This window comes from Oncorhynchus nerka, linkage group LG27, assembly GCF_034236695.1.
Source record: "Oncorhynchus nerka isolate Pitt River linkage group LG27, Oner_Uvic_2.0, whole genome shotgun sequence".
In the NCBI taxonomy this organism is placed as follows: domain Eukaryota; kingdom Metazoa; phylum Chordata; class Actinopteri; order Salmoniformes; family Salmonidae; genus Oncorhynchus; species Oncorhynchus nerka.
The window spans coordinates 71,438,079-71,452,582 of NC_088422.1; the positions used below are offsets into that span (position 1 = coordinate 71,438,079).

Below are 14,504 nucleotides of genomic sequence, written 5' to 3' on the forward strand. Positions count from 1 at the left end.
GTCCAAAGAAATCATCCTTCAGTCCTACTGTTTAACACTTACAGTAATGTTATTTGTCCTGTCACTTATGACTCATAAGGGTGGGAGGAATCAATCCTCCTCTATACTTTCACTGATTATGAGTGACGGTTTCCTGACCACATGACCTGACCAGGACCAACTCCAGTCCCTACCTAGTCATAGTGAAGCTGCAGGCCTGGCCCAGGTCAGCCCAGGAGTAGGGCCAGTATTTCCACTCAATTGCTCTGCAGATCTCTTTAGACAAAGCTGCCAGAGCAGATCCCCCGACCAGCCACTCTGGATCTGGCCTCAGTGCTCATCCACCTTGTTCCAATCAGGAGGGAGGAGAAGCCACACATGTAGCCAGGGCCTTGAAGTAGATAGAAAGCTCCAGTTCTGTCCCCTGCTTGACCACTCACTGTGTTTGTCTACTGCTAGGAACCGAGAGGCCTGGAGGAAATTAGTGCTGCAGAGGAGACCTCAGAGTAGAGCTCTGAGCAGAGCTCAGCAGCAGCCATTGACCTGTCGACAGACGCCCTGGCTAAACTCTGAGCTCCTCTGCCCCTCCAAAAAAAAAAAAAAAAAACGTAGGAATATTTCTGAATTACAGCTCAGGGAACAACAAAGTAAACCCCTGACCACAAAGGGATGTATCTGAATGCACACATATACTAACTGCACACTATAAACATTTGCTTTATGGTTTGCTTTACTGTGAAGATATTCTTTGCTTTTTATTATTAGTGGATTATTCATGCTCATTGGGCACGCTCAGTGGCTGTGTTGAACATGTCCATATCAAAACCTCTCCATACAGCTCGTATAAAACACATTCTTTCCACCTCATTACAAGTATCTTTTTTACCTACATAGTAGTGAGGTAGAATTTGTGCCTGCAGTGTGATTCTTCAAGCTATAGTAATTAGAAGAGAGCATATAACTGCTCTGAATATTGGATTCCGTTTGTTAAAGAGCATGTCCTCGGGTGGGGTGGGATGGGGAGATTTGGGTTGATAAAGCACCCCTGTACTGTGGAGGAACCAGGGGGAAGGGGGACAGAGCTAGCCCCTGAAGTTTCTAAGTGAACCTTTGTCCGGGCTTGACCTGTCCACTGACCTGCTGTTTACTGAGCCTCTGGCTTCAGCAGGCCTCTCGAAAACAAAGAGATCGGCCAGCTGGGAGGCAGGGCACAGAATAATTCTATAGTTTAGTTCGGACATTGCTGAATGGGTTTTCAGTGGTCACTCACAGATTTTTTTGTTGCTGTCAAACTTGTTTCTGTTTCTTAGGATAAGGGTCCAATGTCTGCATGCCGCAGAACCTTAGAGGAGGATTTAAATGGTCATTATTAATAATGGAATACCCATCATTATGTTTTGTGTTAGAGATTTGATTTATTGTGAATCCCCACTTTGTTCATGATCAATAGCAACAGATTTTTTTTGCAACTCATTACCATCATCTTCACAGTAAAGCAAACCAACATCTCCCATCTGCACAGTGACTAAATGAAGAAAAGCATGATGCAAAGCATTGTTTTACTGTGCCAGAATGGAATGGCAGTGGACAGGGTTTAAGACAAAGAGCATGTTAGCGGGGGCATTTCGTATCTGTAGGAAGGAAGAGTACCCTCCCAGTTTTAGGAGGCTCTGAGTGATTGATTGGCAGTTTGCAGAGAGCCAGCAGGGGAACGTTAGGCCACCCCAGCAGTGCTGGACAGGATTTGTAGAGGTTGGAGGTCAGAGGTGGGGTCACTGCAAGGGGCAGATGGCCAGATCCTCTTTTTGTGTTTCTTGGCGCAGTCATTCACCCCATCATTAGAAACAAGCTGGACAAAATTTCCGGGTAAACAATACATTATTTTACAATTTAGCTAGGTGGGTTTGGTAGTTATATATTCTCCATGTGGTTGAATGAAATCATTAAGTAACATAAACACATTGTGAAAGGTGGAGAATAGTCAAGTCACCTTTTCATTTATGGAGGGCTTTCTCAATAACTGGATACCCAACGCTTCAGGGAGAGGTGCATATGATGAGCATTTTCTGGCAATGCAGAGCACGTATTTTATTCTTGATGTGTTTCAAAAGTCTGTAAGGTGACTGGAAGACGTTAATAGTAAATGGGCACACAGAGATAGTTGAAGGTATAATCTAGTCATTGTAGTGTGAGCCTCAGCTCATCTGCTTCAATATTTCATTTAGGAGCATTAGGTGCCGCCTCTGGCGACCATCATCACTCAAAGGAGATGGTCATTCACATATTTTGGGCAGCCATGTCAGTGACCACAGCTCGACAAACCCTAGCAGAATAGATTTTAGACTGAGGCTTAGTAGTTAATCAATAATCAATAAGGATCTCTCTGTTTGTCAATCCAGCATTTTTTGTATCTGGGAAGCTCATCCTCTCATGCCCCCAGGCCCCGGGCTACTGGGATGGATGCCTCCATGTTGCATTGCTGCTGTTGTGCAACACTTAGGAATGTATTTGATGTTGATTAGAGGTTCCACATTTTATTCCTCCATGGGAGCGTGTTGCTGAAGGATGGGCCCCTGTATCCGTTCAAAAGAAAAGAAAAGAAAATGTATTTATATAGCCCTTCGTACATCAGCTGATATCTCAAAGTGCTGTACAGAAACCCAGCCTAAAACCCCAAACAGCAAGCAATGCAGGTGTAGAAGCACGGTGGCTAGGAAAACTCCCTAGAAAGGCCAAAACCTAGGAAGAAACCTAGAGAGGAACCAGACTATGTGGGGTGGCCAGTCCTCTTCTGGCTGTGCCGGGTGGAGATTATAACAGAACATGGCCATGATGTTCAAATGTTCATAAATGACCAGCATGGTCCAATAATAATAAGGCAGAACAGTTGAAACTGGAGCAGCAGCACGGCCAGGTGGACTGGGGACAGCAAGGAGTCATCATGTCAGGTAGTCTTGAGGCATGGTCCTAGGGCTCAGGTCCTCTGAGAGAGAGAAAGAAAGAGAGAAAGAGAGAATTAGAGAGAGCACACTTAAATTCACACAGGACACCGAATAGGACAGGAGAAGTACTCCAGATATAACAAACTGACCCTAGCCCCCCGACACATAAACTACTGCAGCATAAATACTGGAGGCTGAGACAGGAGGTGTCAGGAGACACTGTGGCCCCATCCGAGGACACCCCCGGACAGGGCCAAACAGGAAGGATATAACCCCACCCACTTTGCCAAAGCACAGCCCCCACACCACTAGAGGGATATCTTCAACCACCAACTTACCATCCTGAGACAAGGCCGAATATAGCCCACAAAGATCTCCGCCACGGCACAACCTAAGGGGGGGCGCCAACCCAGACAGGAAGATCACATCAGTGACTCAACCCACTCAAGTGACACACCCCTCCCAGGGACGGTATGAAAGAGCCCCAGTAAGCCAGTGACTCAGCCCCTGTAATAGGGTTAGAGGCAGAGAATCCCAGTGGAAAGAGGGGAACCGGCCAGGCACAGACAGCAAGGGCGGTTCGTTGCTCCAGAGCCTTTCCGTTCACCTTCCCACTCCTGGGCCAGACTACACTCAATCATATGACCCACTGAAGAGATGAGTCTTCAGTAAAGACTTAAGGTTGAGACCGAGTTTGCGTCTCTTACATGGGTAGGCAGACCATTCCATAAAAATGGAGCTCTATAGGAGAAAGCCCTGCCTCCAGCTGTTTGCTTAGAAATTCTAGGGACAATTAGGAGGCCTGCGTCTTGTGACCGTAGCGTACGTGTAGGTATGTACGGCAGGACCAAATCAGAGAGATAGGTAGGAGCAAGCCCATGTAATGCTTTGTAGGTTAGCAGTAAAACCTCGTAAAATCAGCCCTTGCCTTGACAGGAAGCCAGGGTAGGGAGGCTAGCACTGGAGTAATATGATCACATTTGGTTCTAGTCAGGATTCTAGCAGCCGTATTTAGCACTAACTGAAGTTTATTTAGTGCTTTATCCGGGTAGCCGGAAAGTAGAGCATTGCAGTAGTCTAACCTAGAAGTGACAAAAGCATGGATACATTTTTCTGCATAATTTTTGGACAGAAAGTTTCTGATTTTTGCAATGTTATGTAGATGGAAAAAAGCTGTTCTTGAAATGGTCTTGATATGTTCTTCAAAAGAGAGATCAGGGTCCAGAGTAACGCCGAGGTCCTTCACAGTTTTATTTGAGACGACTGTACAACCATTAAGATTAATTGTCAGATTCAACAGAAGATCTCTTTGTTTCTTGGGACCTAGAACAAGCATCTCTGTTTTTTCCGAGTTTAAAAGTAGAAAGTTTGCAGCCATCCACTTCCTTATGTCTGAAACACATGCTTCTAGCGAGGGCAATTTTGGGGCTTCACCATGTTTCATTGAAATGTACAGCTGTGTGTCATCCGCATAGCAGTGAAAGTTAACATTATGTTTTCTAATGACATCCCCAACAGGTAAAATATATAGTGAAAACAATAGTGGTCCTAAAACGGAACCTTGAGGAACACCGAAATTTACAGTTGATTTGTCAGAGGACAAACCATTCACAGAGACAAACTGATATCTTTCTGACAGATAAGATCTAAACCAGGACAGAACTTGTCCGTGTAGACCAATTTGGGTTTCCAATCTCTCCAAAAGAATGTGGTGATCGATGGTATCAAAAGCAGCACTAAGGTCTAGGAGCACGAGGACAGATGCAGAGCCTCGGTCTGATGCCATTAAAAGGTCATTTACCACCTTCACAAGTGCAGTCTCAGTGCTATGATGGGGTCTAAAACCAGACTGAAGCATTTCGTATACATTGTTTGTCTTCAGGTAGGCAGTGAGTTGCTGCGCAACAGCCTTTTCTAACATTTTTGAGAGGAATGGAAGATTCGATATAGGCCGATAGTTTTTTATATTTTCTGGGTCAAGGTTTGGCTTTTTCAAGAGAGGCTTTATTACTGCTACTTTTAGTGAGTTTGGTACACATCCGGTGGATAGAGAGCCTTTATTATGTTCAACATAGGAGGGCCAAGCACAGGAAGCAGCTCTTTCAGTAGTTTAGTTGGAATAGGGTCCAGTATGCAGCTTGAAGGTTTAGAGGCCATGATTATTTTCATCATTGTGTCAAGAGATATAGTACTAAAACACTTGAGCGTCTCTCTTGATCCTAGGTCCTGGCAGAGTTGTGCAGACTCAGGACAACTGAGCTTTGAAGGAATACGCAGATTTAAAGAGGAGTCCGTAATTTGCTTTCTAATAATCATGATCTTTTCCTCAAAGAAGTTCATGAATTTATCACTGCTGAAGTGAAAGCCATCCTCTCTTGGGGATTGTTCTTATTTTCCTCAATTAAGTTAGAAAAATAGGATGATCGAGCAGCAGTAAAGGCTCTTCGGTACTGCACGGTACTGTCTTTCCAAGCTAGTCGGAAGACTTCCAGTTTGGTGTGGTGCCATTTCCGTTCCAATTTTCTGGAAGCTTGCTTCAGAGCTCGGGTATTTTCTGTGTACCAGGGAGCTAGTTTCTTATGAGAAAGGTTTTTAGTTTTTAGGGGTACAACTGCATCTAGGGTATTGCGAAAGGTTAAATTGAGTTCCTCAGTTAGGTGGTTAACTGATTTTTATCCTCTGGCGTCCTTGGGTAGACAGAGGGAATCTGGAAGGACATCAGATTGGCCTTAACGTCGGTAGCCCTGCCCCCTGGTAAACAGTGTATGATCGCTGGATGATTTGTTTTAAGTCTAATACTGCGGGTAATGGAGTCACCAATGACTAGAGTTTTCAATTTGTCAGAGCTAATGTTGGGAAGCTTCGGCGTCTCAGACCCCGTAACGGGAGGAGTAGAGACAAGAGAAGGCTCGGCCTCTGACTCCGACTCGCTGCTTAATGGGGAAAACCGGTTGATAGTTTCTGTCGGCTGAATGAGCAACACCGGTTGAGCATTCCTACAGCATTTCCCTCCAGAAACCGTGAGAAAGTTGTCCGGCTGCGGGGACAATCAATGATGGTCCCAATCAAATGCCTGCCTGCACTTATCTCCACAGCAAATATTCCTCTGCAGAGGGCCTGATACACAAGAGGCCTTAAAGCTCGGAACTAATTTAATTAAAAATGCCCAAAGCAAAGTGGCCAGGGGCTCAGTGAAAGGATCAGTCTCCTTGTCTTCAAAATAACTTTACACAAAGAAATGGGCCTTTACAGCAACTGGTGGGACACAACCCATTAGATAAGTTAGCATTCCATTTGAAAGTCAAATACTAGAAGTAAAGCGCTCTGCAAATTAAAGTTCAAGGCAAAGTGGCGCAGCTCTCTAAAACTGGTCAGGGTAGACAATTTAGGTTGTGGATCCCAAAATGAATTGGGTTCATTCTGGCTTTGCTCATGAACGCTCTGCCCGTGGCCAGTGAAAAAAACAAGGAGGTCTTCACCTTGAAATGTCAGAGGGTCAGCTACGTTTAGGAGGGACAGAATTCCCCTTGCCGCCTTCCTCAAGACGACACGGAGTAGATGTCAGAGTGCAGTGCGCTGATCAGGATTCACAGAGAGCCCAGTCTGGCAGTTAGGGCTTTCCCGCTATTCAGCACCACGACACCTGGAAACCCAGGTTACGTCCAGCTATCCATATCGGCCGTTATAGAGGCCAGGACACAATCCAGTGTTTTTATGATGGGGTGGAGTTTACCTTTAGGCAAGGTTTCTCGAGAGCAGTGCTTGAGATTTACGTTGCTTTTAAGTAGTACTCTAAGAAAGGTTTGTTAGGGATACAGCTAGAAGTGCACCACTTGTGATGCGTGCTGATTGTCAGTGAAATTTGATGAGTGGTAATAGTTCAATTATTCAGACTTAAGGTGCAAGAAGATGTTGATTGGGTTCCTCTCTGATGTCAGTGGCAACAGCTGTTCAATCAGAAACGATGAACCTTGCACCTAGTGAGGATTTGCCTCGCTTTAAATCTGAGCTCCTTGTAATCTTTACACGGCTCCTCGTATGTTTTCTTCATCTGTTGGCTCTTCCCCCCCTCTCTTTTCTCCCCTAGCAAGCCTGCTGTGTTTGATGTGCGTTCAGGGTTTTTGTGTGCAGAATTTAGAGAAGAGGGGTAATTTCTGTGATAAAGTTAGTGGGGGAGCCTCCGAAGGCAAACACTGGGTAGAGTATCTCATTGTTACACTGGGCTAGCGAGATAACTGAGCCTAGGGAGGGGAGAGAGAGTTGGATGGAGAGAGAGAACGCAGGAGAGGTACTCTGATGCCCCTCTCCCCTCCCCTCCCCTCCCCTCCCCTCAGACTGCCTCTTCATCTGTGAGTGCTGATGGCTGCTCGCCCCTACAGCACAAACAGCATCGGATGTGTGCAGAGGTCAAAGAGCACTGCAGTCTTTTGTTAATCCATTACTTAAGTGGTGCACATTGCATTCTGAAAACATGCAGCTGTTTTGACTCTGAAGACACATGTCACGTGTATCTTTGAATTATCTGATTCCTTTTTCTCTGAGTAGTAAAATGGGTGAAGAGGATTTTGTTTTATGGTACTTGTTTTGGGTATTTCTGATGTAGTCTTCTTTATATAGTCCTTCACTGATGTAGCCTAGTATGTTGGTTGCACTGGGTCGCAGTTGTTCCAGGAGTGGTTTTATTTGTTTATGATAATTAAGTTGATGTTATCCAGCCCTGGGGCTTTTTGGTAAATATTTTATATATTTATTTATTCCAAAAATGTGATTTAAATTGAGGTCTGTATCAAGAGCAGCACACCGTCATTTATTTTAAAGTAACTGTCCAGTGTTTCCAGATTTCTATGAAATATGATGTATTCTTAATTACAATATGAGTGAAATCGTTTTCTTTCCAAAAAAGTGTAATTAAGTGTGTTACAATACAGCTTTTCTGTGTTGGAATGGTGTGGGCATGTGACACACTCTATTCAAGCCACTTCGATATAAAGTCATTTCGTAGCAGATTTGGTGAGCATTTTCACTGACCCTAACCTTAACCCTTTTCCTAACCGTAACCTCAGTCTCCTAATCGGCTATGTTAAGTCTCCTAACCTGCTATGAAAAAGTCATTTCGGTATCAAAGTGGCATGAAAAGAGTGTTTCCAGTGTGGGTGTTCACCAACAACAGAATAGAGTTGACTGGTCATATCATCCTCCTCAGGAGGATGACATCATCCTCCATGAGGTAATAGCAAGCATTTTGAAACAGTCTGTTTGAGATACAAATTTTATGTAGGTTTTTTTTTAAAGTGTTTTTTTCTCCCAATTTATGCTTTGGCCACAAATACGAGTATACGTACGAGTTAACGTATTATTAAAGTTAATTATATTATTAAAATTAATATTTTCACTGGACAGTAACTTTAACAAACTATTGACCTGAGGCGTCTTTAGTTGAAAAGGGGAATGGGAGTGGATGACCTTAATGGCTTTTTTTTTTTTTACTGCTTAGTGACTGAAAAAGGGGGGAGGGTCATAATGTTCTAGATGATTTTGTATAACCTTTTTGAAACGATGAACAATTTATTCTAGACATTGAACTACTTGCAACATCATTCTTAACGGTGGATAAGGTTTAGGGGAAATCAGTAATGGGACACATGCTGTGTACATGAGGGTTCTCATGGAGTTTAGTTTCCATACAGTTTAGGTGGTGTCTGAACTGTATGGAATCGAAGCAGGATGTTGCCAGACCTCTCTACCAATCATCACCGTCCGGCTGCACTAATCCTCCTCTTTATCTCAGGGGGATTCAAGTATAAAATCAGTAGCAAATAATATGATGGTAACAGTTATAATTATGTATTAATTTCTATAAGCATATGAGACCTAATATATCTGTTGTCTCTCTAGGAATAGACCTAGAGGTAGGCCTAATTAGGAATTAGATGCTGTGTGTCTGTGAGGACTGTGTGTCTGTGAGGACTGTGTGTCTGTGAGGACTGTGTGTCTGTGAGGACTGTGTGTCTGTGAGGGTTGGTTACATGTGATGTTGTCCTTTAATGCTACTGTTAGCATAGAGCAGTCCTTTTAGGTTCCCACTGGCTGGCCATTCATCTGGCCTGTCAAAGGCCTCACTTTCAGTATCATCTTTCACTGACTGATCTTCCCAAACTCTGCTGCTCCATGAGGGAGATATTAATCAATGATCTCAAACAAAATGGATCAAACTTCCCCTCCTCCTCCACATGGCCTCATAACCAGCTATGGTCATAATTACTCTGTGTTCAAATATAAAGAGTTTTACAGCAAGCGTATGAGGAATTTTATTTCAGTTAAAGTATTAGCAGTAGTCATTAGGTGGGCCACTAAAAGTTTGTGTGCATGGCACACATTTGACTGATTGACCTCTGCTCATGTGCGTAGATGTGCATAGTAGAGGAGCTAATTAATAAAATGGGCCTTGCAGAGATTTCCTCTGCTCTCTGATCTCCTCAGGGTTTAATGTGCTCCAGCCAGGATGAGCTGACAGGTACATGTAACATGCTGGTTTGTTTAGGTTAGTTAGGGCCTCGGGAACCACCGTCTGATATCCGATGTCTGATGCTTGTATAACACCTAATTTGAGGGAGAACTGGAGCTTATGCATTTTCAAAGAGAAGGTGAGAGACAGGGCATGGAAAAAAAACAACAGCTGATTTCAATAGTGGACTAACCTACATCTCAGGGCAAAGGGTCTTCCTGTGACTGTCTTGATTAGACGGCAATGCATCAACACATGAACTCTGTCTAGGCTGTAAGGAGAGGAGGTCAGGGAGAGAATTTGTCTTGGAAGGGTAAGGTTGGATGGATTGTGGGGCTCTTCAGATCTTTGCTGTCAACAGCCCATATGAGTATTGGCAAATGTGCTAATGTACAGAATTTAGTTTGGTTTGAATAGGATAGAGCTTTCTCGTTGGGGCATGGCAGCTCCTTGGCAAGTAGTTTCATGGACAATTATATGAATAAAGAATAAAGATAGGCAGTAGTGATCATTTCGGTATAATTGTGCACATAGATTTTCCTATTTTATATATTTTTTTAAAGCTCTCTCTTCTTCTCCCCAATTTCATGGTATCCAATTGGTAGTAGTTACAGTCTTGTCTCATCGCTGCAACTCCCGTACGGACTCGGGAGAGGCGAAGGTTGAGAGCCATGCGTCCTCCGAAACACAACCCAACCTAGCCGCACTGCTTCTTGACACAACGCACATCCAACCCGGAAGCCAGCCGCACCACTGTGTCGGAGGAAACACCGTACACCTGGCCACACTGTGCCACCTGGGAGGCCGCAATTTTCCTATTTTCAATGAAAATTCTAAGAATGAGGTTCAGCTTCACAGCACAACAGTCTCACTATCAGGCAGATACTGAAGTGGGTTGGCCTTTGCTGGGTATGGCTTTAGTGAGATAGTAACCTGAAAGTGAAGTAATGTATATTTGTAAGATATACCTGGCAGCTCAATATATTCCTTTATTTCCATAAATGTCATTGATTTCCATTTTAACTGTACAGTCCTAAGATACAGAGGCTTAGTTTGACTGATAGAAAGGCATGTAACCTTATCCACTAAGATGAGCTGCCGAGCAAGAGACGATATTGGGCCATGAACATACATTTTTGCGATGATTGGTATTATAGATCCAAATGGGGGAAAATGCAATACTAGAAAAACATAATTTCATAGTTCTTGCTTTCTAAAAGTTGCATGGTTTGCTAACTATCTGTCTGATAGAACTTAGTGCACTCAATTTGATGTGCTTATGTCTGTTAAATTGTCTGTCTTTAATGGTGTGCCCCAAGGCTCTGTACTTGGTCATCTCTTATTCACTATTTATATAAATTTAGAAAAAAAAATCCAAAATGTGCAACTTCATTTTTATGTTGATGATACTGTTATTTACTGTTGTGCCTCGTCTCTCACAAAAGCTTTCCAGAACTTGCAAACTGCTTTTTATACTGTTCAACATACCTTGTGTCAATTGAAGCTCATCCTCAATACTGACTAAACTAAACTAATGGTGTTTTCTAAAGCAAGAAATAGACCTCTGAACCTTTCACCTATTACTACCTGTCAGGGCAAGGAGATTGAGGTTGTAACCTCATGTAAATATCTTGGAATTTTAATTGATGATGGCCTCTCTTTTAAATTGCATATTCAACAACTTACAAAAAATGTAAGCTGAAATTGGGATTTTATTTTAGGAATAAGGCCTGTTTTTCTTTTGAAGCCAGAAGGAGGCTAGTATCAGCTACATTTATGCCCTTACTAGACTATTGGGATATTTTATATATGAATGCTTCCGCTCAGTGTTTGAGATCAATTGACACCCTTTACCATGGCACTTTGAGATTTATTTTAAACTGCAAAACCCTTACACACCACTGCACTTTGTATACCAGGGTTGACTGCCCTTCTCTAGTCACTCGTAGGCTCAGTCACTGGTATACTTTTATTTACAAAACCATTTTGGGTTTACTGCCTTTTTATTTGGGCATTTTTATTGTTCAGAAATGTGGTGGGTACTCTCTTCGTTCGCTGGACTTTATCCTGCTAACTGTTCCAAATGTCCGAACTGAATTTGGTAAAAGGGCTTTTATGTACTCTGCGCCATCGTCTTGGAACGCCTTACAAAATACTATTAAACTGGAAGAACTTGTTCCGTTTGGTATTTTTAAATCACTGATGAATGATCTTGAGACTGATTCCCTGACCTGTCAATGGTTTTAATTTGCTGTTTTTGATTTTGTTATACTCTTGTGAATTCTATGGTTTTTACTAGATTACTTGTATTTTTTCATGTTGTTTGTCTGTAATTGTTGTAATGACTTGGTGCCTACAGTGGGGCAAAAAAGTATTTAGTCAGCCACCAATTGTGCAAGTTCTCCCACTTAAAAAGATGAGAGAGGCCTGTAATTTTCATCATAAGTACACTTCAACTATGACAGACAGAATGAGAAAACAAAATCCAGAAAATCACATTGTAGGATTTTTAATGAATTTATTTGCAAATTATGGTGGAAAATAAGTATTTGGTCACCTATAAACAAGCAAGATTTCTGGCTCTCACAGACCTGTAACTTCTTCTTTAAGAGGCTCCTCTGTCCTCCACTCGTTACCTGTATTAATGGCACCTGTTTGAACTTGTTATCAGTATAAAAGACACCTGTCCACAACCTCAAACAGTCACACTCCAAACTCCACTATGGCCAAGACCAAAGAGCTGTCAAGGGACACCAGAAACAAAATTGTAGACCTGCTCCAGGCTGGGAAGACTGAATCTGCAATAGGTAGGCAGCTTGGTTTGAAATCAACTGTTGGAGCAATTATTAGGAAATGGAAGACATACAAGACCACTGATAATCTCCCTCGATCTGGGGCTCCACGCAAGATTTCACCCCGTGGGGTCAAAATGATCACAAGAACGGTGAGCAAAAATCCCAGAACCACACGGGGGGACGTAGTGAATAACCTGCAGAGAGCAGGGACCAAAGTAACAAAGCCTACCATCAGCAAGGGCATTGAAGATGAAACGTGGCTGGGTCTTTAGCATGACAATGATCCCAAACACACCGCCCGGGCAACTAAGGAGTGGCTTCGTAAGAAGCATTTCAAGGTCCTGGAGTGGCCTAGCCAGTCTCCAGATCTCAACCCCATAGAAAATCTTTGGAGGGAGTTGAAAGTCCATGTTGCCCAGCAACAGCCCCAAAACATCACTGCTCTAGAGGAGATCTGCATGGAGGAATGGGCCAAAATACCAGCAACAGTGTGTGAAAACCTTGTGAAGACTTACAGAAAACGTTTGATCTCTGTCATTGCCAACAAAGGGTATATAACAAAGTATTGAGATAAACTTTTGTTATTGACCAAATACTTATTTTCCACCATAATTTACAAATAAATAAATAAAAAATCCTACAATGTGATTTTATGGATTTGTTTTCTCTCATTTTGTCTGTCATAGTTGAAGTGTACCTATGATGAAAATTACAGGCCTCTCTCATCTTTTTAAGTGGGAGAACTTGCACAATTGGTGGCTGACTAAAAACAAGATACTGCCCCACTGTATCTTGGCCAGGATGCTCTTGAAAAAGAGATTTTAAATCTCAATGAGCCCTTCCTGGTTAAATAAAGGTTAAATAAATAAAATAATGGCTGCATTACTAGTAATCATCTCTTCGCAAACATGTACTGTACATTAGAGAATGTGTCTACTCTTGTAGTACACAGTGTCTCACCATTCCTTGTTCTGTAGGTATCTCCCCCTTTACAAATCAGCCAACATCTATTGTGGTGACAGAAGGATCAGTCGCCCGTTTCACCTGCAAAGTCACTGCAAGCCCTCCTCCCATCATCACCTGGGAGTTCAATCGGGTCATGTTACCCCTGGCAACTAAAAGGTATGTATTCTCATTATTTCATTATCATGCCATGTCATTAACTTTATCTGTAGATGGCATTTGAGATTATTGGAGAAGTCTATTACGACTTTAAACTGTACATGTCAGAGGGATAGAAATATCAGAGCTGTGTGCTCATCCACCATTATATATGATGTCTGTTGCATTGATTGTCTTTGTGTTCTTGTCTGTCCCAGAATCACAGTCTTGCCCAGTGGCGTTTTGCAGATCCACGGGGTGGAAAAAGGGGATGCTGGGAACTATCGTTGTGTGGCGACCAACATCGCCAACCGTCGCCGGAGTACAGAGGCAACCCTCACTGTCACTCCAGGTGGGAGATAGTGGAGAATTAGCACTTTTTTCAGATTTAAACATAATATATTTACAAGCATTGCATCAAACATTATAAGCCCAATAAAAGCCAAGTTATATTTATGTTGAGTAGTGAAGTGGGCACCCTGGTCAAATCCTGTCTCCCCTCCACAGCTCCAAGCCCCAAACTGCCTCAGAGGCCTCGTATCATCGCCGGGCCCCAGAATGCCACTGTGTCCCTGCACCAAAGTGCCATCCTGGAATGCATGGCTACAGGGAACCCACGACCCCTCATCTCCTGGAGCCGAGCCGACAGCAAGTCCATCGACGTGTTCAACACCAAGGTGCTGGGTAATGGCAACCTCATCATCTCTGATGTCAAACCCCAACACGGAGGAGTGTACATGTGTAGAGCCACTACCCCTGGCACACGCAACTATACCATCGCCACAGCCAACATCACTGTGCTAGGTAAACACATGTTGTTGTCTATGTAGAGTGTCAGTTGTTATTACAGACATGATTGTTGGTGTTTGTTACATCTATGACGTTTCCCTTATTCAGCGCCTCCGTCCTTGGTGGAGTGGCCGGAGAGCCTGACCCGTCCGCGCGCGGGCACGGCCCGCTTTGTGTGCCAGGCTGAGGGGGTTCCCCTGCCCCACATCACTTGGCTGAAGAACGGAGAGAAGGTCCACTCCAACGGACGCATCAAGATGTACAACAGGTCTGAGCTCTAACACCAGATCGTAATATAGCTAATAACTCTCTGCTCCTGTTTGTCCCCCTCTAAATTCTTTATTTATATGATCATCCCATTGTTTTATAAATCCCTGCCTTCTAAACACCAAC

The 14,504-nt window shown here is 43.2% G+C and overlaps 1 protein-coding gene across 1 annotated transcript in view; it reads left to right on the forward strand.

Annotated features, from left to right (window-relative positions):
* LOC115112285 (protogenin A-like) overlaps window positions 1-14,504 on the forward strand; it is a 45,770-nt gene that overhangs the window by 10,898 nt on the left and 20,368 nt on the right. The window contains exons 3-6 of the mRNA XM_029639242.1: window positions 13,199-13,343; window positions 13,541-13,674; window positions 13,830-14,126; window positions 14,220-14,379. Coding sequence (XP_029495102.1) covers window positions 13,199-13,343; window positions 13,541-13,674; window positions 13,830-14,126; window positions 14,220-14,379 — 736 coding nt within the window. The remainder of the gene's footprint in view (window positions 1-13,198; window positions 13,344-13,540; window positions 13,675-13,829; window positions 14,127-14,219; window positions 14,380-14,504) is intronic.